General features: G+C 37.7%; 2 protein-coding genes across 5 annotated transcripts in view; one reads left to right on the top strand and one right to left on the bottom strand.

The window, feature by feature from the left end:
• HEATR5B (HEAT repeat containing 5B) overlaps positions 1-21,747 on the bottom strand; it is a 114,650-nt gene extending 92,903 nt beyond the window's left edge. The window contains exons 1-11 of one of the 2 annotated variants that reach the window (XM_023736033.1): positions 21,691-21,747; positions 21,277-21,563; positions 20,715-20,865; positions 18,979-19,190; positions 17,206-17,314; positions 16,418-16,567; positions 14,821-14,992; positions 8,984-9,141; positions 7,753-8,002; positions 3,937-4,092; positions 3,213-3,463 (exon numbers count right to left, since the gene is read on the bottom strand). In XM_023736033.1, coding sequence (XP_023591801.1) covers positions 3,213-3,463; positions 3,937-4,092; positions 7,753-8,002; positions 8,984-9,141; positions 14,821-14,992; positions 16,418-16,567; positions 17,206-17,314; positions 18,979-19,190; positions 20,715-20,840 — 1,584 coding nt within the window. In that variant the 5' untranslated portion in view covers positions 20,841-20,865; positions 21,277-21,563; positions 21,691-21,747. The other variant, XM_023736041.1, reaches the window with a different exon arrangement.
• Positions 21,748-21,845: 98 nt separating this feature from the next.
• Positions 21,846-23,132, top strand: part of GPATCH11 (G-patch domain containing 11) — a 10,496-nt gene continuing 9,209 nt past the window's right edge. Inside the window, exon 1 of one of the 3 annotated variants that reach the window (XM_023736029.1) lies at positions 21,846-21,911. The gene's annotated coding sequence lies outside the window, so the exon portion shown is untranslated. Of the gene's footprint in view, positions 21,991-23,132 lie in introns of all 3 variants that reach the window. The other 2 variants (XM_023736031.1, XM_004369558.3) reach the window with 2 other exon arrangements.

The raw sequence follows: 23,132 nt of genomic DNA, 5'->3' as shown, positions 1-23,132 counted from the left end.
ATGGAGGAGAAAACCTCAAGGAGGCAACCGTGTGGCACACGGAGATGGAAGCCTAGATTCCAGCAGTAGCTATGGAAGCCAAAGGAATGAACGGACCTGGACACAGTGTTATAAACATAATGAGAATTTAAAAATCTATCTATGCAAAGTTGCAAATAATATTTATATAAACACTTTTGAGTTCCTGAGAAGAAAACCATTAAAGCAGATTAAGGTATACAATCTTTGTTGGTGTTGTGCGACATCAAGTTGATTCCTACCCACAGTCACCCTACAGGACAGAGTAGAACTGCCCCCTAGTGTTTCCTAGGCTGTGATCTTTACGGGAGCACATCACTAGGTCTTTACTCCCTTGGAGCCACTGGTGGGTTCAAATTGCCGACCTTTCAGTTAGCAGCTGAGCGCTCAACCATTACACCACCAGAGCTCCTTTACACTATCTTTACTTTCATCAATTATGAAAGAATAGGGAAAAAAATTTAACTGATTTACTAAAATCACCCTCAATTTTTAGTGTTTTCAAAATGCTAACTATGACCATTGCCAACAGCATATTCTCCTGACATCTTTTAAACAGCAGTGTATTGTTTTTTTGTTTCATTCTGTTTTTTAGATTTTAAAAAATTTTACTGTGGTAAAACACAAATAACAAAATTTGCCATTTTAACCATTTTTAAGTGTACAATTCAGTGACGTTAATTACATTCAGTGTTATTCAACCATCACCACTATCTATTTCCAAAACTTTTTCACCACCCCAAACAGAAACTCTGTACTCATTAAACAATGACTTCCCGTTCCCCCTACTCCCAGCACCTAGTAACTAATTTACTTTCTGACTTCATGAATTTGTCAAGTTATTTCATATGTTATTGTTGTTAGGTGCCATCAAATTGGTTCCAACTCATAGCGACCCTATGTACAACAGAACAAAACACTGCCCGGTCCTGCACCATCCTCACAATCATTGTTATGCTTGAGCCCACTGTTGCAGCCACTGTGTCAATCCATCTCGCTGAAGGTCTTCCTCTTTTTCACTGACCCTCTACTTTACCAAGTATGATGTCCTTCTCCAGGGACTAATCTCACCTGATAACATCGCATATTTCATATAAGTGGGATCATACAATATCCTTTTATGTCTGTTTTATTTCACATAGCATGTTTTCAAAGTTCATCCACGTTGTAAGCATGTATCAGAACTTCATTCCTTTATATGATTGGATAATATTCCATTGTGTGTATATGCCACATTTTGCTTATAGGGTCAGAATTGATTCCACCGCAATGGGTATTCATCTGATCGACACTTGGGTTGTTTCCACCTTTTGGCTACTGTGAATGATGATGTTATGAATATTGGTGGAGTATCTGAGTCCCTACTTTTAATTCTTTTGGGTATATACCTAGGAATGGAATTGTTGGGTCATATGGTAATTGTTTAACTTTTGAAAAACTGCCAAACTGTTTTCTAAAGCAGGTGCACCATTTTATACTCCCACCAGCAATACACAAAGGTTCCAATTTCTCTGTATCCTCTCCAACACTAATTATTTTCCTTTTTTCGTAATAGCCAACCTAGTGGGTGTGAAGTGGAATGTCACTGTGGTTTTGATTTGCATTTTTCTAAAGGCTAATGATGTTGAACATCTTTTCATATATTTATTGGCCATTTGTATATGTTGTTGCTGTTAGCTACATTCAAGTCGGCCCTAACTCATGGTGACCCTATGCACAACAGAACAAAATGCTGCCCAGTCGTGCACCATCCCCATGACGGTTGTGGATCAAACTGTTGTTATCCATACGATTTTCACTGGCTGATTTTTAGAAGTAGAATGCCAGGCCTTTCCTCCTAGTCGCTCTTAGTCTGGAAGCTGTTCCTGACTGTTCAGCATCATAGCAACATATAAGCCTCCACTGACAAGACAGGCAGTGGCTGCACATGAAGTGCACTGGTCAGATTCAAATCTGGGTCTCTGGCACGGAAGGCAAGAATTCTACTACTAACTACCAACGCCTAACTTGTATATCTTAGCAATGCAAAATTTTAGTCCTAAAAGTTTAGAGAATAACTCTGTCTTAGCCATCTAGTGCTGCTATAACAGAAATAACAAGTGGATGGCTTTAACAAAGAGAAATTTATTTTCTCACAGTCTAGTAGACTAGAAGACCAAATTTAGGGTGTCAGCTCCAGGGGAAGGCTTTCTTTCTCTGTTGGCTCTGGAGGAAGGTCCTTGGTGTCAATCTTCCCCTGGACTAGGAGCTTCTCTGCACAGGAATCCTGTGTTGAAATGATGCACTCTGCTGCCGGCACTGCTTTCTTGGTGGTATGAGTTCCCCAAACTCTCTGCTTGCTTCCCTTCCTTTTATCTCTTGTAAGATAAAAGGTAGTGCAGGCCACACCCCAGGGAAACTCCCTTTACACTGGATCAGGGATGTGACCAAGCAAGGGTGTTACATCCCACCCTAATCCTCTTTAACCCCAGGTGGAGATTATGATTTATAACACATATGAAAATCACAAAATGGAGGACAACTACACAATACTGGGAATCATGGCCTGACCAAGTTGACACATATTTTTGGGAACACAATTCAATCCATGACAAACTCTGACATTTTAATAATTACTATAATGTGTGTTTGGTCTAAAATAAATTTAAAAATGGTACTATACCCAGATACTACGGAGCCTTGGTGGCACAGTGGTTAAGGGCTCAGCTGCTAACCAAAAGGTCGGCAGTTCAAATCTACCAGCTGCTCCTTGGAAACCCTATGGGGCAGTCCTACTCTGTCCCATAGAGTCACTATCAGTCAGAATCGACTCAACGGCAATGGGTTTGGTTTTTTTTTTGGTTTATACCCAGACAAAGCCTATTATTCCTACATCAGAATTAAATATCAAATTTTAATTAGGGTCTGTTAACTCCATATTAGCAGAACACTATGTTTTACATTACCATAGTGAAACTGTTATCATTTGATCATTCAGTTTAACATTAAACACAGCAAATGTTCCAATAAAAACCACAGCTCAGCCGCACAACTTGAAGAATGTAATCAATGTCACTGAACTGTACATGTAGAAATTGTTGAACTGGTGTATGTTCTGCTGTGTGTATTCACAACAACAGCAAAAATAAAATAAATTATTTAAGAACCCTATAGCTATTATGACAGCATCTACAATTCCACAATTTCTGTCATACCTTTCCCTTGGCATGAGGAATGCCCAGAGGACACTGATGAACTCCACCTAACAAAGCAGCCATTGCAAAACTGTATCCACTAACAGCTTCTGGTGAAGTCTTCAAGTTGTTGAGCCGTTCTGCACACCTGTCTAGAAATGGTGTCAACTGGAAAGGTAGTGCCACAGCCACACAGCGCAAACACCATGCAGCAGCAAGTCGGGCAGCCATACTTGGATGAAGAAGCACCGAAGTCACAGTCTCCAAAAGTCCTGAACAAGCAATACTCAAAAAATTACTCTTTAATGAAGTCAAAAGAGTTCATGGACCAAAAGACTATGCACAACACAATTAAAATCATAATCATTATGGTTTCACACACAGAGTTTTAGAACTTTGTCAAAAACCATATATATTACTCAGAAACAGTACAGTAACTTAAGGGAACGTTTTATAAAAACAACATAGGACAATTACATCCAATAAAATATAAATGCTAATGTAAAATTAAATGAGAGTCTTCAATAAATATTAGTCAATGATTAGAAATAAAACTACCATGACCCTTTTTGATTTGTCTCCCAAAACTTTATTTCACTATTTAGTTCAATATTCACTATCATTAACAAATAATCTAAACTACTAATTATGATAATAAGCAATTAATCAGGAGTTAAATATCAACCATAACTATGACTTTTTAAAACAGTAAAAAACTACTCCAGCTAGTGATTGAGTATCATACCTATAGATGCTTCCTGGATAAGAGGGGAGGCAGTGGCGTTTAGGCTCTGGACCAGGCTCCCGAGCTCTTGGAGGGCACAGACCATCACATGCTGGCTTGCTGCAATGTCTGCTCCGCCAGACTTGTTTTCACCACTTGTATCATTCACTACTGCTTCTGGAAACAACATCATGCATTTGGGTGAATTAAATTATGATGTAATTTTTTGGTTTACACAGTTTATGTTTTTACATCATACCAATTGATTCCTGAGTGTTAAACAGCAATTATTTCTTGGAAGAAAACTTCTATCACTAAACACTTAAGCGACTTAAAAATATTGTTTAATGACTTCATGACAACACTTAAATATATACTAAGGTATTTTGTCTGCTTCTAGGAATGCAACCTAATCTTAGTTCATGTACTTGAATATGTAAGAGGCAACAAGCCACAGAACACAAAAGCTCAGGCTCTAGAGAAGGAAAACTTGGGTTCAAATCCTAGTTTCACCAGTCATATTAGTTATGTAATACTTGGTAAGATATTTAACTTTCTAAGTCCCAAGTTCCTCCTCTGTTAAAGAGCTTATGTGCAGTCTAGATAAAAACTTCTCTTTTTAGCACTGCTCCCTCCCATTATTCTCCCAGATTAGGAAATACAGGTTTCTGTGATTCTGTACTTCTTCATCCATTAAAAAGATAAACCCCGTGAAAACTTCACGTTCCCTTCACCTTATAGGGTTGTATTAATTAAATGAGATTATATAAATACTAGACATTATTATCTTATATATTATTATATTATCATATATATGAGACTATACATGCCTTATATAATCGTTTAATTGATATGTGTATATACATGTACAATGCTTAGAACAGTGTCTAGCACATAGTGTTTATTATTATTATTCTTTTCGTTGTGGTTTGGGTGAGGGTTTGCAGCTTAAGTTGGTTTCTTGTGCAAAGGTTTGTACATGTATTGTTTTGTGACACTGGCCGCGATCCCCATTATGTGGCGGCGGGCTCCCCCTTTCCACTCCGGGTTCCGTGTCCATTCAACCAGTTATCATTATTATTCTTATTGTCTGTAATTTCAATATTTAGCTGATCTGTTGACCAAGGATAAGCCATATAGGACCCAAGCAATACTCAGAGGACCCAGAGTTGGGTCCTTTGGAGTTTATGAGTGGGATATAATAGGGAGGCGCTGAGGCAAACATTTCTTAACTAGAGGTAAAGTTCACAATGGCATGCTGACACTTCTCCCAAATATATCCTGGGAGTTAAAGTGGTAGTAAAGGGCTGAAGATAGATGGTGGTTAGGAAATGTCAATGAACAAGATTATTTTTGATATTATTTTTTCTTACATAAATTTTGTTCAAAAGATTCAGCTGGGAACTGGAGTGAAAATGTTCATATCCTAGCTTTTGTGGTGTCCATCCTGTCTAGCGTGACATCAATAAAAAACCCTTTGAGATGCAGTCAAAAAAAAGAGCTTACGTGCCTATTATGATGACTAATATTATGACGCTTAATAGTCAATGCATATAGAGAATTTAGCACAATGCTGCCCCAGTACACATTCAATAAATGTTAGTAGTTATTACTTTATTAGTAGTATTATTTCAAGTATTCCAATATATTGATAGCATCATTGTTAAATTGTGGATCTATAAGGAAAGTGGCTTTGGAACTTGTTACTGGAATGTTCTTCAAAGTTCTCATTAGCTGCTATGTTACTTCCACCCCCTGCCTTTTGGCTTCCACTAGAATTGAAATCTATTTAACACGGGACAACTAAAGATTCCTTGTCAAATTACTAATCGAGAATATATTCTGGCCCATGAATCCCAGCAACATTGTATTTAATTCTGCTTTTAGCATTTCTTTAAAGTCAAATAGCTTATCTATGACCTTAAGATTAATAGCCTTTAAATGACAGCAAATTTTCCTTGCTTTTGCATTCCACATAAATTAACAGATTATGACAATATATAACATAGAATATAACCGAAGAGATTATGGACCATAATTAAATGCCTCTTCTCTTCTGACACTTCTGGACTTGGAAATGTATGAATGCTATCCTTTGATTACCAAATTATAAGCTCCCTAAGGACAGGTACTATCTGACTCTGGTTTGCTATCACTCCCAACACCTGACACACTGTCGGTGGCACCCAAGGATTTCTTCAGTGAATCAACGTACAAATATTTTTCAAGTTATGAACCTAGGATAGATTATTATTTTAACATACTTAACGAACGTTACTTCATTAATTCAAATATCCTTTAACTCACAATTCATAACTTTCAGTTAGCCCTATGTATTAAAAGATGGCTTGCAATTTCACCTAAAGCATAATAAGATAAAAGGCTTGCTAAGTAATCTGTTACAAACAGCAAAAATCTACAACTATAAATTTATTTTTATTTTATAAAGTATTTAATATCTTATCCAAATATAAATTACTTATTATTATCTATTCATTAAATTATTCCTAAAGACTTCTGTTAGATAATTTTCCCAATAGAGACCAAAGTTTACTAGTGGTTACCAGGGGCAGATGGGAAGGGGTAAAGGGGAGTCCAGAACCCTCTGCTGTGATCCCTGTCAAAGCAGTCAGTAGTGACAGCTGGGCACCATCTAGTTCTTCTGGGCTCAGACTGGTGGAGGCTGCCATAATTCTTTATTACTAAGGTTTCACAGCATATCTTTCTATCAACAAACCAACCCAACTGTCATCATGTTGATTTCGACTCATGGCAACCCCATGTATTTCAGAACAAAACTGCACTCCATAACGTTTTCAATGGCTGTGATCTTTCAGAAGTAGATTGCCAGGACTTTCTTCTGACGCGTCTCTGGTTGGGTTCGAATCGCCAATCTTTTGGTTAGCAGCTGCGTGCTTAACCATTTGAGCCACCCATGAACTCAATATCTTTCTATAGGGGACCAATAACCATCTGTAATTATCCCTCTCTAAGTTTTGATATTAAACCTACTAAGAAAAAAAATAATAACTCGTGTTTATAAAACAACAGGCTCCAAGTAAAAAATAGATTTAAATAGATTATTTAAAGATAGCAACCCAATTTCCTACTGCATACCAAGAGAGCTATAAAATCGGTATTTCCCACTGCTGTTGAGTCGATTCCGACTCATAGCGACCCTACAGCACTGAATAAAACTGCCCCGTAGGGTTCCCAAGAAGCGGCTGGTGGATTCGAACTGCTGACCTTCTCGTTAGCAGCCAAAACGCTTAATCACTGTGCCACCAGGGTGCCTATAAAAATCAGTATACGTACTAGAAATAAAACAGAAAACCTAATCTTACAAATACACTACCCAAATCCTAAAAACTTTTATTTCACTGTAATTTTATGTTGTTTTAATATCAAATAAGAATATGCAATCAAAATGACTATTAAAACACAGTCCATAAAATAAACAATATCACCTGTGGGTACTGTGCTCCTTTAAAAAATCATCTACATGAGACAAAACGGTCAACACTTACTCTAAAGCAAAGACAAAAAGGCAAAGGGGCAAGGAAAGGAAATTACTGGAAATGGAACAACCAGAATGCAAACAATGAGAAAGTTGACACGCTGTGTAAAATGTAACCAATGTCACTGAAATTGTTAAATGGGAACCTAATCTGCTGTGTAAACTTTCACTGAAAACATAATGAAATATTATTTACAAAACAAAATACAGTCCAGAAAGAGATATGGACTAATTAGATTTGTAAGGTATTTATTAAAAATAATAAAGAACTAAATATAACTACGATAATCAATAACATATATTGTAATGTCATTTCTTACCTACTGCTTTCATTTGTTTTCCGATGGCTTGGCAGATTTCCTTGGCAGCTGCAATCTGGGCTTTTTCACCTAGCAAACTGCCCACGGTAGCTCTTAGGATAAAGGAGACACATCGTCTTGAGTACACAGCCTCTACATGTGTTTGTGTTGCCCGAGGATGAGAAACCAGATCAAGTACATGGGACAAGAATGTAGCAAAGCTACGCTCCAACCACTGACCACCCAATGTTGTCACAAAAACAACATATGCCTATAAATAGATTAAGACACAACTTCAGATAAATTTATATAAATACATTAAAATTAGATAAAGCGACTAAAGAAATAACTGATAACATGCAAAATAAATTCTGTATAATATGTATACAATAAACTATTATGATAATAATTATAACAATAAATATTATACTTCTTTAAACAGAGAAAATTTAAAACTTGAGACCTTATTTAGAAATTCTAGCATAGGAACTACTGGTAGAATTATCTTTGACTCAATAGCTTCGTAAGAAACTAAGAGAGTGGTGAGGGAAGGAAGGAATAGCTGAACTCACTTTGGTGATCAGGCAGGTAACAGGTTATAGGAATAACAAAACCCTAACCCTAAATAAACACTGACCTAGAACTACAAAATATTTATGACTTTCTCTGTAAGATAAAAACGGCTTACTTCTATTTTACACTGGTTTCAGGGGCAAGGTATAGTTGGGATGACTTCATGACTAGGACCATGAAGAACCCATTCCATCTTCTTATATAGAAAGCAGCAAGCATATTTGGTGTTACCATTCTAAAATTTAAACTCCAAGTCAGATTTGATCTCACAGCAATAACTGATCATTGACAGTAAATCCAATCAAAACATTAGGCAATATTTCTAGTTATAAGAATTGTTGGAGAACATGAAAATCTAAATGTCTCAAGCTTCCTGAATACAGTTTCAATTAAAACTGAATTCTTTAATATCTTACCATTTCCAAGCAAAATTTGAGAAAACTCCACGAGATATTTATATAAATATAGTAGACACAGGCATATTTAAATGTCAAGCATCTACCTTTCCATATCAGCACATAATTTGGAGTTTGAATGCAATTCATTCGATAACAGAAATATTTTGAAAGAAACTAGACAATATTAACAATCTGTGTGTGTTATTACTTATTGATAGTCTTCCATGAAATCCCACAATTGATATGAACAGAATTCTTTTATACATGAATATATTACAAACCTGTGTAACTCCAACTCTTACTTCACGATTAACCGACCCTCCAACTTTTAACATTTCTCCACCACTCTTTAAGAAACCTGACCCTCCACGTAGAAATCCTGTGGCCATGAGTTCTAAGACTTCATCTAATGTTGCTCGCTTCACATTCTGGCGCATTACTTTCAGGAAGAAAAGTAAATTTATAAGTCAAGATATTTCTAAAATGGATTTGTAGTTATTAATTAAATCCTATTTTCTAGTAATATACAGTTTTAAAAGGCAAGTAATTCTTTTTAACAGCACCTTCTCTGATTGTAAAAGTAATAGTTAACATGCATTAGAAAGAATTTGGAAAATAGAGAAAGGTATAGGGGGGAAAAAAACAAGCATAATCCCACCACCCAGGTATAACCACTACTGACATTTGGTATGCTTCTTTTTTCAATCACTTTACTTTGTGAATAAAAATTGATACAAATATACAAACTTGCTTTGTGTAACAGTGGGAGAGTATGTCCTGATCTTAAAATGAGACTTTCCTTGCCTTAGTTTTGTTCAAGGGTCCACAAGGACTAAAATAAAAAATAGATGGAACATATCTCTATGTTCACAAGCAGTATAAAAAGTTGAGACTAAAGAGACCATGATAAGGGATTTCACTGGAAAAAGTTTTTAAAGTGTAGTAGGTTTTTTCCTTCTTCCCCTTACCTCAAACCAACTAAAGGCGCGTTAAGAGATCACCTTCCTTTTAATGATGCGGCACAAAATCCAGTGCCATGCCTAAGTCCAAACATATTTAGAAGCAAAAGGCTGTGACTGAAGCTGGCAGCTTCATAGAAGAGTAAAGAGAGGTAGCTATACTAAGGTTAGGAGAGATATTAATTCCGTGCAAAGTAGCTGGTCTGGGTGTTGTTTTAAAACGGACCCCACATAGAAGATTTCCTGCCAGGATAAGGTAACCTTAGCAACTGAGGGATGCAGAACAGTAGTAAATGACCAGCCAAAGACAAGGGATTTACAGTCAGATGCTCTGAGTAGGTGTTCATAAGAGTGTTTTAAACACCAGCTGAGCTCAGAGAGCAGCACGGCCAGATCATGACAATGTCAGTAAGTGAAGCCTTTCCTGTGTCTTACCCTGCTCATGGCTCATCTGACACTGACAGAGAAGAGCAGAATACAGTGGAAAAGCAGAAAATGGCCAAAGCTGTCCTACCCCTCTTCCTACTGCCAGCTTCCAACTGAAACCATGTTCGAACTGGAGGAGAAAAGAAGTTTTAACTTTTAATGAAATTCAGGGTTTTGCCTATTAAAGAGAACTAAAAATTTAAAATACTGAAATGAGACTCTACCTGTGACTAGATATGAATAAGAAAAAAATGATGGTCTTTGCCTAAGATTTCATCTACAGATAGGAAAAGAACAAGCTCATAGCATAGAATTGAAGGGCCAGTGAGAGTGGAGCTGGGCAGACAGAATAAAATTGTTATTCGCTTGTACCCAAAGCAGTTTATGCATATGTTTTTCTCTATTTTTTTTTTTTACCTATTATATAGTGAGGAATTTACCTTTTCACCACATTTTTAAAGACTACATAACAACATTTGACCTTATGAGTATACCGTAACTTAATCTGGCCATCATCCTCTTGCTGGATATGTGTAAGTTTCCAACTTAATCCTGAGATATACACCTATTGTATATAAATCTTTGAGTTTTTAAAAACTTTTCTGGTCATTTTTCTAGAAATGGAGTAACTGGGTCAAAAGGTACAAAATGTTGAAGACTACTTTCTTAGAAGGCAGTAACAATAAAAGCTTGTGAGCGGCCAACTAAGATACAACTACTGGTCGCTTCCCATTGGGAGAAAAGAGAAAGAAGGAAACCAAAGGCTCAAAGAGGAAACTACTCTATAGGACTAACAGCCAACATGAACCACAGCCTCATCCATCCTGACACCAGAAGAAATAGATGCCTGGCTACCACTAACGACCGTTATGTCCAGGGCAAAATAGATGGTCCCAGATACAATGGGAGAAAAACATAGAACAAACCTCAAATTCCTAAAAAAGGCCAGACTTATTGGACCGATCGAGACCAGAAGATCCCCCAAGATTCTGCCCTGAGATGCCCTTTAAACTTGGAACTGAAGCCACTCCCAGAGGTCACTTTTCAGCCAAATAATAGACTGGCTCATAAAATATACAATATCACCCGTGAGTACTGTGCTCCTTTAAGTAATCATCTATATGAGACCAAATGGTCAATACTTACCCTAAAGCAAAGATGAGAAGGTAAAGGGGGGCAGGGAAGCTAGATTAATGGAAACCGAACAACCAAACAGAAATAATGACAATGCTGACACATTGTAAAAAATGTAACCTATGTCACCAAACAATATGTATAGAAATTGTTAAACGGGAATCTAATTTGCTGTATAAATTTTCAATAAATACAATATAAGAATAAAAAAGGTGAAAATTTTACATTGTAGTACCTGCTTTTAAAAAAAGTTACCAAATGTGAGTTATAATTTTTTCCGTTTTCTAATTTGATAGATGAAAAGTTTTATTCCACTGTTTAGTTTTACATTTTGACCATAGTTGGATAATTTAGATAGAAAATGTTAATGTATTTGTTTTTACTATTAACATCATATTCTCAACTAAAGAATATTATTTAAGTTCTACCATCACAAGTTATACTGAATATCCATTGCTGACCGTTTGAACTCCACCATCTTAGGGAATACATATGATGCCAGCAACAGAATGCTGCTAGAAACGTGGATGTTAAGTGTGCTTCTGGTGCAGCTTTAAAAGAAAATGAACATGTGATTGAACAATGGAGGAAGGGAGACGCTTTTTATGCAGTGGCAAACAGCTTGTCTGAATTAAGTTCAAATGTTTGGTGGAAAGCAGAACTTGTAAGTGATGAAGTTGCATAGCTGGCTGAAGAGATTTCTAAGCAAGATCTTAAAGGGGCTGTGTGGTTTCTCCTTGCTGCTTACAGTAAAATGTGAGAGGAAAGAGATGGACTTAAAAATAAACTGTGCAAAATGAAAATAGAACTTAAAATTTTTGATTTAGAAAATTCTGTTGTACAAACTAAGGACATGTGTCCTGGAATATTCACTAAACACGTGGCTACATAATCTTTTGTTAAGGAGATTAAGCTGGTGACTGATGGATCTAACCAACTACCACACCAGAAAGCCCATCAGCTTAGACTGAAGCGGACACAGAAAGAATGAAAGGAAAGAACGCTGTCTGCTTCTTAGAATTCTACAGGCAGGAAATAGGCCAAAGGAGCTACAGCTGTTGTCCTACAAGAAAAGAAATGGACCATCCCTGGAGCAGCCTGGAGATCAGCAGAACTGTTGGAAGAAGAATGGGAAGCAGCACCTTCTTGGTTTCAAAGCATGGGGACATGGTCTTCCGGATTTCAAAGAGCCAGATCTTTGCCAACTCAGTTCCAGAGAGTGGGGTTGCTGATAAAGTGTGCCAGAGGGATGGGACCACTGCCCAAAGCTGAAGGGGCGGGGCTGCCATGCCCAATGGGCAGAAGAACAGGCCCTCCTGGGGCCAAGGGGGGTGGGGCCACCACTCAGATGGACTAGGAAAAGGGGATTGCTCAAAGCCGAGGGAGCAGAATTGCCATCCCAGTGGGCCTGGAAGGCAGAGTTAAAGCCCAGGGCTGAGAGGCCTTCACCCAGAACACAGAAAGCATGGCCAACACCCAGAGTCTGGAGGGCAGGGACATTGCCTGGATGGTCTAAGAGAACAGAGGATTATTTTCAAGCCTTGAGATCTAATGTGAATTGTTTTGCTGGACTTTGGACCTGCTTGGTGCCTGTTATCCCTTCTTTCTTTCTAATTTCTCCCATCTATAATGGAAATGTCTACCTTGTGCCTGTTCCACCACTGTACTTTAGAAACAGATAACTTGTAATCTAGATTTCACAGGTTTGCAGATGAAGAATTTTTCCCCAGGATGGAATATGCTTACGGTCTCACTCATATTTGATTTAGAGAATTTAGAAAATGAGACTCTGGTCTTGGTGTTGATTTAAGACTTTTGGGATGATGTGATGGGGAAAATGTATTTTTCATGTGGGAGGGACATGAATTTGGGGGGGCCAAGGGGTAGAATGTTATGAATTGAATTGTGTCCCCCCAAAATAGGTACTGTAATTCCTAACCTTTATGCCTGTGGTTATAATCCCATTTGGGAACGAGGTGTCTCTGAAATGTTAATAAGGCAGGATTATGTAGGGTGTCTTAAGTAAACCTCTTTTGAGATATAAAAGATATTAAACAAGTAAGAGAGAGAAGCAGAGATGGGGGAAGAGAGATGCCAAGCCACATGAAGGTCACCCAAAAGCAGAAGCTAAAAGAAACAAAGACCTTTCTCTAGAGCCAAGAGAGAGAATGCCTTCCTCTAGAGCCAGCACCCTGAATCTGGACTTTTAGCCTCCTTAACTGTGATGAAACAAATTTGTTTGCTAAAGCCACGCATATATGGTATTTCTGTTACAGCAGCACCAGATAACTAAGATAGCGGTTAAGTACCTAGGCTTTAGAATTTGACTACCTGAATTTGAATTTCAGCTCTGACACTTACTAGAACACAAGTTAAATACTTCCAAGTCTCAATTTCTTCATCTATAAAATGGCAATAACAATAGCACTTATAACTCACGGGGCTTTTGTGAGGATTAACTAAAACAATTCTGCAATATGCTTAATGCAGTGCCTGGCACATAGGTAACACTTTTAAATATTACCTATCATCATCATCTAATTCATTAACTGAAATAATTATCATTAAAGATGAGAAAATCAAAGCTCAAAGAACTTACGAAGAGTTTCACTGCTAGTAAATATGAGGGCTAGGACTTGCACCTATAACATCTGTTTCTCTTTCTATGATATAGGGTGTGGTAGGGATGGGTACAACAGCAGGGCTGGGCTCACTCAGCCTTACAACTCACCCTGAGGCATTTCTATGGAACTGTGAGGCACTGAAGTCATAAAAATCAATGCTGCCTCTGATTCTGCTTACAGTAATGATTAAAAAGGAAAAAAAAAAAAACTAATGTTGTACTATACATGGGGATCTACTCACCAGAGACTGAACTAAGAAAGCATATAAAGAACCAGATTCCAATCCCTTGAACATTATACAAAACCATTTGATACATCTTATTTGTTTATATGTCTAGCATAATTGCTACTTATTATTTTATACATTATCATCATAAAAAATATCTTGACTATGGCCCCTGGACTCTCTGGTTAGCCCAAAACTAAAACCATTCCCGAGGCCAACTCTTTAGACAAAGATTAGACTGGACTATGGGACATAAAATGATACCCGTGAAGAGTGTGCTTCTTAGCTCAAGTAGGTACACGAGACTAAACAGGCAGCTCCTGTCCGGAGGCGAGATGAGAAGGCAGAGAGGGTCAGGAGCTGGTTGAATGGACATGGGCAATGCAGGGTGGAAAGGAGAAGTGTGCTGTCACAGTATAGGGAGAGGAACTAGGGTCACATAACTATGTGTGTATAAACTTTTGTCTGAGAAACTTACTTGAACTGTAAAGTTTCACTTAAAGCACAATTAAAAAAAAGAAATTAAAAAATATATATCCTGACTAAAAGATATTAAAAAAAAAATCTTGACTATACTAAGGAAAATGCCATTTGGGTATTTCGTTTTATGGAAAAGTAGACAAAGATAGCTAACAATTTAAATGCTTTAAAATGACTTGCCTATATGTAATAACTAATTTAGAAGAAAGCATTCCACATTCCTTCAAACATCTATTATACTGTAATCAAGGCTTGGCAAATACCATTACCTGTAGCCTGTTTTGGCATCAATGCTGTTGCCATGACTGTTCCTAAGAGTTTAGACACCGCCACTCGTACTCCATAATTTGAGTTTTCCAAAGCCTTAAAGCAGAGAGTAGCTATATTTTCCAGTTCAGCTGTCCACATGAATACAGCTTCATTCTGTAGTTCTAGTAGACACTGGAATTAAAAAAAGTAAATTACATCCTGGAACTTCCACTTCTGGAAATGGAGTAACTGGAATCTGACTTGCCCTCCCTCCTGAAACAACTCAAAAGTTGGAAAAAAATGTACGAAGACATTGGCCATCAGGCAATGAAGGATAGTGATCCTTTGGAGATGGGAAACAATGTGAGCCTTCTGACTGCCCCAATCTTCGGCCTTGAGTTTCCAGTACTTAGGGGGAAACATGTAACACTAAACCCCTATAATAGAGAAAAAAAAAGGTCTCAAATCAATAACCTCAGCTTCCATCTTCAACTAGATGAAGGGTAAATTCAACACAAAGTAAGGAAAACAAAGGAAATAATACAGATTTAATACAGAGGAAATCAGTGAATCAGAAAACTGAAAAATAATAGAAATGAAACTAAAAGCTAGTTCTTTGAAAAGACCAATAAATTTGATAAATGTAGCAGACTGATAAGGGAAAAAAAAAGATAAAAGGCCAATTATCAAAGTTAGAAACAAGAAGGTCATATCGCTACAGATACAACAAACGTTGAAAGAATAGTAAAGGAATATTATGAACAAGTTTATGCTAATAAATTTGATAACTAAGATAAAATAAACAAATTCTTTGGGACATTATCAAATCTCACTCAAGAAGAAACAGATAACCCGAACAGCCAATATCTATTAAAAGTAAGTTTGTAGTTAAAATCCTTCCTGTGTAATTTATTGTGTGTCAATTATACTTCTGTTAGGAAGAAAAAGAGTGTATTACATCCTAAAAATTCCATAAGCTCTGATACTATATTAGATAGCATTTATATGTAAACTATTTTAGCTTGATTATTTTATAATCATTTATGGAATAAAAATACAATTAAGTTTGAGATAAGCTAAAATTTGGTTATTTGTGAAATTAAACTAATACTCTTGTATGCTATTATTTTACAAGTGAGAAAACAGAGGCACAAAAAGATTAAACATCTTTTCCAAATTAGATAGTTAGTAAGGGGTAGGCCCCAAATTTGAACCAGGAATTCTAACCACAGAGCCTATACACTTAGCCACTATGATATTATTATCTAATTACAAGACAGGAGAAAGAGAGATACCATCATCTTCAAGTACCTTGTTCTCTCATCTGAGAGAAGTTCTTAATCATAAGAATTGAAGATAGCCAGAGAGAGGAAGGTTAATACACCAGTTGAATAAATTAATCAATCAGAGTGCAGAGATGGAAAATAAATTCCTTACCAGAAAAAGGTTCTATCCTTCTATTAAAACCACAATGAATTTCTCTTTTAAAAGCAAAACTATATCTAAGTTTTTAACATACTTGCCATCATACTTTAAAACTTAAAGAGAACAGAAATAATTGACTATTTAAGAGTAAGCAGGATAAAGAGAAGCATTATAAATTGGTTGAGTACTAACCTTGGCAACTGCACATCTAACAGCCATTGACCTGTCTGTCAAGAGGGACCTGGCGTTCTTGTAAATATCACGATGAGAGGAAGCTGCCGCACCACCCAGTCCATTGAGAACTTTCTGTAAACTCATTAAGATTTCACTTCGCCCTTGAGACTAGACATGTACATAAACCAAATCTGAAAATCTATGTTGTAAAACAAATTTCATATTTAAACAAGAACATACAAAAATACAAATTCTCTGAGCCCAATGATCTTATTTCTAAATTTTAAACAGTCAGTAATGAATAAATACTAAAAACTTAAGTATCCTAGAAAGTACCTGAAAGGTAAGAATTATTAACTTCAATTAAATATCTTTCTGAGAAACTATACTAAATAAACATATTCCAAGCTTAAACAAATAAAATTCTGTATGACATGTTGAGGTGCAATAAAATGAGAACATGAAGCAAATTCAAAAGCATCAATATCATATCTCAAGAGTCCAAACCCTCAGAATTTGAAAGGTTAAGAAAAGTAGTTAAGAAGAAATATAAATCACCTGAAAAAGAAATAAGAAAATATTCAAGACATTTAAAAACCTTGGAACTCATATATTTGAGGGTAAAAGGAAAGAATATAATGTAATGTACATTAAAAAAAAGGCACATAATAATTTTTAATTACCTTCTTCCTTGATAAGTTATATGAGTTCCCCAGCGACAGAAAAAAGGCAAATATGTATTTTTAAGTGACATCTAACTCTTGCCATGAGCAAAACATTCAAATGTAATTGGCTGTAAAACTTACCTCTGCACTTTTCAGAGATTTCAAAAGATTATTTACTGTTTCTGGAAATGCACTGCCTAACATTCTCCCCATTTTTTCATAAAATGCTCCAACACAGGCTACTGCCGCCCTGTAAGAAAGGATAGTTTCGTCGGTCATCATCCAGGTTAATACAATTTCATTATATTTTTCTCATTTTCAAAAATCAATTTGTATTTGTCTAGGCCACACTTTCCTATAAATCCTTAATTAACTTTCAACTTCTGAAAACACCTTGTTTATTCACTATAATTGCAACAAATACTATAAAGTTAATAAAACTATTCTCACTAAGAATACAGAAGAGTAAATATATGTACACATAATAAACTGTGCTTATCCTTTAGGAGAAAGCTCAAGCTTTCCTTTTATGAAGACTTCCTAACTATGTCAATCTACAATGATTCCTCCTTTAACTTGACTATTTTATATGTCTGTATCTAATTTCATGAGTAGAACTGTAAAGTTGGAAAACAAGAAATGTACCTTATACATTCTGTACTACTCATAGTACCTAGCTGGTACTACACAAATCATAGGCACTATCAAACAGGTGTAAAATTTATCTAAATTACTCTAATGGAACATTTGGCTACCTGAAAGAAGAAATGTTAACAGCGTAATAGCTCTATAGCAGTGAAACTACCCACCATCACTCAGTAAATAGTGAATAAGCAGATAGCTGTGAGTTTAGCTTAGAGAGGCAGGAGGAGAATACAGTGGTTAAGAACATATGCTTTGGAATCTGGCACACCTGTGCTTAAACCCTAGCACTTGCCACTTAGCAGATCATGTGACTTCAGCAAGTTACTCTGAAGCTGGAGAGGTCAAGTGAAGTTAGTTCAGGATCATACAGGTAATAAATAGTAGAACTGGGGAGACAACCGTCCCATCGACTCCAAATTCCATAACTTCTTTTTAATACTGAACTATCTGGTGGTTTATAGAAAGTTTGTGGACCCCTGCACTACAACATACATCTTCCACTCATCTCTCTAACCCCTTACCTGGCTAATTTCCACATAACCTGTGAGAAGCTTTCCTTGACACTGCTCTCCCCCTACAGCCCAGCTAACCTTACTTAGGTGTTATTTTCCCTCCCCGCAGCACCCTTCACTGTGCCATAACTGAGGATTTTCTTACTTGACTCACAAGATGCATTCCTGTAGCTGTTTCCTCAACATTTGCTCCTAAAACATCTGTTCTTGGCTCAAACTATAAGTATGTGCTAGGAGCTGGGTTAAACCTTTAATCTAGGGGTCAGCAAATCTGTGGACTAAAAGATTTCAGTCTCAACTACTGAACTCTGCCATTATCATATGAAAGCAGCTACCATTAAACAAATGGACGTGTCTGTATTCCAAAAAAACTTTGTTTACAAAAACATGCAGCTGACTAGATTTGGCCTACAGCTATAGTTTGCCCATTCCTGTCTCAATCCCATGACCTAGAAACACTTTTCTTTCCATTTCCAGACAAGAACATGATGTCCATCCAAATTTACCAAAAGGCCCGTGTGCTGAAAATTGCTGACAACATACCAATTCTCTGTTATTTGCCGAAAATCCTAATGATGAGCGGAGCACACGTGGAAGTACAGCCCCTTCCCCAGAACTACTCAGAGCTTCTTTTACTGTCAGCAGCACACCTCAGGTTCCACCCACATGGGGGTCTTTACAGGCAGCAGTCCCTTAAGGTAAGTCACTCTGAAAGAATAAATAACCTTCAAGGGTTCCTATCAAAGTAAGTACTTACAATTTTGTTGGTAAGTAGGCTGCAGTGTCATCTTTATTTCTGATAATGTCATTACATTTATCAAGTGTTTGAAAAACAGTAAAAGTATCCCCAATGCTATAAAGGGCTGCGAGATTTTTAGCTAGCAGTTTCCGTGTAGGTGGTCCAGGTGAACTACTTATTAATCCAGTTAGTTGTTCAACAAGTTTTTTCTGTTTTTCCTTTACATCAGTCTGTTATTTAAAAACAAACAAAAATGATCATTTTTTTTTAAGTATAGTGATGCAGTGGTTAAGTGTTTGGCTGCTAACTGAATAGCTGGCAGTTCAAACCCACCCAGCGGCTCCCTGGCAGAAAGACCTGGATGGAGATCCGCTTCCGTATAGATCACAGCCAAGAAAACCCTATGGGGCAGTTCTACTTTGTGCTATAGGGTCTCTATGAGTCAGAATTAACTTGACTGCAACAGGTTAAAAGTAAAAATGTAGCAATACAGTCATTTTATTTAGAGGATGGACATAGTTAAAAAATCATCTATAAGAACTGAATTCATTTGCTTTTAAGAAGGAAAATAATGTGGGAGGAGAGTCTGGAGACTCCTAGCTTTTGGAACAAGATTTTAAGCTATGTTTCAACCATGTACATGTATAATTTTGACTTTAAAACTAAATTTTTAAAACAGTGGGTATGGAAGATTAAGTGAAGGAGGCAAATACACACAACTCTTTTACAGAATTTCATTATAAAGAAGAAAAGAGAAATGGAACATTAGCTACAAGGGAACATGGAAATTAAGAAACAGGATTTTGTTTATATTTTGTTTTTGAAGATGGGAGATAATACAACATATTTGTGTCTTGAAGGGACTGCTCCAACTGAAAGGGGAAAATGAATGATGCAAAAGTTCAAAACATGGGCAAAACAAATTCATGTTGTGAGAAATCAGGATAGTGGTTACATCTGGCAAGTAGTGATGGAGAGGGAGCATGAAGGAGGCTTTTGTACTGCTGGTAACATTATATTTCTTGATTTGCATGGTAGTTATATTGATGGGTTCTCTTTGTGATAACTCACTGAGCTGCAGATTTATAATTTATGCATTTTTCTGCATATATATTATACTTCAAGCTCAAAGGTTTTAAAAATTGATAATACAGGAGAAGAGAAAAGAAGGAAATGCAATCTCGTGCACAAATGGAGAGACTGGCCTTCAACAGAAGCATGGACAGTTCATGTAAAAAACAGGAGGAAAAGCAGAGTGTACGGATACACATGCAAGAGGAGGAATAGATGTAGTGATGGGAACACGTGGACGTTCTCTGCACTTAGTATTTTCACAATGAAATAGGAAGCAAGGCCATCAAATAAAAAAGAGGAATGGAGGAGGAAGTGCTGGACAGCTAAGAAGAAAAAAGTAGGCGTGAAACGTTTTCTAGCAAACCAGGGAACTATACAGTAGGATTGCTAGACAGCACTGAGGGACCATTGAAGTTGATGATGATGAATTTAACATAACACCAGTCACTTAATCATGTTTTTCTCCAGTCAGAGACATGGAGCAGGCAGCGAGCTGGATTTAAATGAGGTCTGGGTTTTGTCACAGAAAGGTAAAGGGATAGAATAGAAATTCCTATTACAACACAATATTCTCAAGTTCCATAAGTGACCTGCAAACATAATGTGTATTTTCCTACAAGTCATAAACACGTAATACTCTTTATCATGACTACCCAATTAGAAAGAAAACAACACCATACCTTGTTGGCAGCAACCAAGACTTTATCAAGAAATCGCAGCCATTCAAAGATAAAAACTGGTCTCTTTGCTTCTGTGATTTGAGCCAAAGCATCTTCATTTAACAGCAAACTGTGTGCTAACTCCATTATCGGTGAAGTTTTAAATTCACACCTTAAATTGATAGATCAAAAAATACTCATAGGGTTTTCTTTAATGTTAAAAGTTGAGCTTAATGAATGAAACTACTAATAAAAGAAAAGTATGTCTTTACTTCTCATTTCATTTGGGAAAACCTAAGCAACTTTGAAGTAAAACCAAAAAATATAATTTTAAGGGACAAGGCTATAAATAAAAACAACAAAATTAAAAAAGTTAGAAAGCAACCTGTGCTCAGTGATGAAGAATAAATAATGAAGTGAAAAGAATATTAAATGTTGCAAATAAGGCATTATTCCAGAAGAAATACACGTCATCAACCCATTTCATAAATGAGAAAACGAGCACCAAAACAAACCAGGACCGCTGGGCCCGACAACCCATCCTCCCTTTTTTTGTCAACGGCTCGGTGCATATCACCCTTACCCCGTCCCTGCTGCACCTGTCCGAGCATAAAGAACCCAAACTGAATGTCTCCAAGAGTCTTCCTAGGGCCGGCCAGGTTTCCCCGCGAAGCTTCAGTGACAACAGCGGGTGGCCCGGGACTGCAGCCAGCCAAGGCCTCGCGCGCCAGGGCTGGTATATCCCGGCTACTGCGAAGGCCGTCGCTCAGCGCCGGGCCTGGGGAAAATGCAAAAGGCCGCCGCAGGCCTGGCTCGGGTCACTAGCGCTGTCAACTCCAGGAGGTGGCCGCTGGGAACGGAGCCGGCAGCCTGAAAAAGGAAAATGTTCACATTATGGGCTCAGATTTCTTCCCCGCCCCAACGGAAATATACTGGGGACAGGGGTGTGTCTGCGTATAAACGTGCAAGTTTTAGCGCAGGATACGATCACCCTCACCTCCTAGTTCAGCAGCGAAGATCAGCTGAGCTCGGACGAACAAGCAGCCGCCGAGGGAGCCGGAAACCCCGCCTCCTACACACCTACCAGCAGGAAACGAGGGGACAGCGCGTGCGCGGAAGACTTTTTTTTTTTTTTTTTTTTTTGCGCAAGCGCACTAACCACATCTTCCTAGACCCGCCTGCCGCAAGTTGCCAATTGATTCCGCACACGGAAATCAGGTGGGAGTAGCGCGCTGGGCGGTAGACGTGTGCGGGGCGCGCTTCTCGCGGGCCTGCCCGGGGTGAGTAGAGTTGACAGGTAAGGTGCTAGGGGCTCTCGACAGAATAGTGAAGGCCAGATGTGCGCTGATTGTAACTTCCTCACCCCATCATCACCCATATTCTTATGCGTGTGTGATTGCGTCGGTGGGATGCTTGCAGACGGGAGGAACATGAGTGGGAAAGTATCCGCGGTCCCCGAAGGGGCTTATTTGAGAGTCAGGCGTTTCTTGTCACCTTCCTACACCCGACTGTACATCCAACGACTTAGGCCATCTCTGCACTTGAAGCCTAATGGGATTCTCAATATGTCTGAAACAGCACTCCTGTTGTCACTTCCACGTCAAAAGCAAAAACCCTGTTCTTACTGTCTTCCCACTCTCAAAAAATGGTAACTATATTCTTCCAGATATTCAGGTCAAGAGCCTTGGAATAATCCTTGACATAGGTCTTTCATACACCACCTCCAGTACATCAGCAAATCCTGTTAGTTCTACCTTCAGAATATACCCAGAATCCGACCACTTCTCACCCCTCCACTGCTATCCCTCTCGTCCAAGCCACCATCATCTTTGCCTGGATTATCGCCTTGTGAAGTTTATGCTTATGTGTGTTGGGAATGGATGATGCTATAGTATATTGTACCGATTATAAGCGAGCTTTAAAAAGAACCTGGAACCCCCGTTCTGGTCTGATACAAACTCCTAGCACTCGGAGCTAAATGGGTCTCTTAAAAATAATCTAATGCTATTTGCAGCGGCAAGAGCCCTGAGATCTGAATTCTTTGTGGTTTTGAGCAAGTCATTTAGCCATACTGAGCCTTCAGTTCTCCACATGGAAAGCAGGACTATTTCTACCTTATTGTTGTTAGTTGCCTTTGACTAGGCCTGATTCATGGCGACCTTCCCAAAAAAAACCAAACCCATTGCCTTTGAGTTGATTCCAAATCATAGAAACCCTGTGGGACAGAGTAGGGGTTCCAATACTGTAAATCTTTTTTTTATTTTTATTTTACTGTTGTACTGTAAGTGAAAGTTTACAATTCAAGTTAGTCTCTCATACAAAAATTTATACATACATTGTTATGTGACCCTAATTGCTCTCCCTATACTGTGACAGCACATTCCTCCTTACCACCCCTGATTTCTCGTGTCCATTCAACTAGCTCCTGACACTCTCTGC

This window comes from Trichechus manatus, unplaced genomic scaffold (assembly GCF_000243295.1).
Source record: "Trichechus manatus latirostris isolate Lorelei unplaced genomic scaffold, TriManLat1.0 scaffold00005, whole genome shotgun sequence".
Lineage (NCBI taxonomy): Eukaryota > Metazoa > Chordata > Mammalia > Sirenia > Trichechidae > Trichechus > Trichechus manatus.
This window is presented reverse-complemented; position numbering and strand designations above follow the sequence as displayed.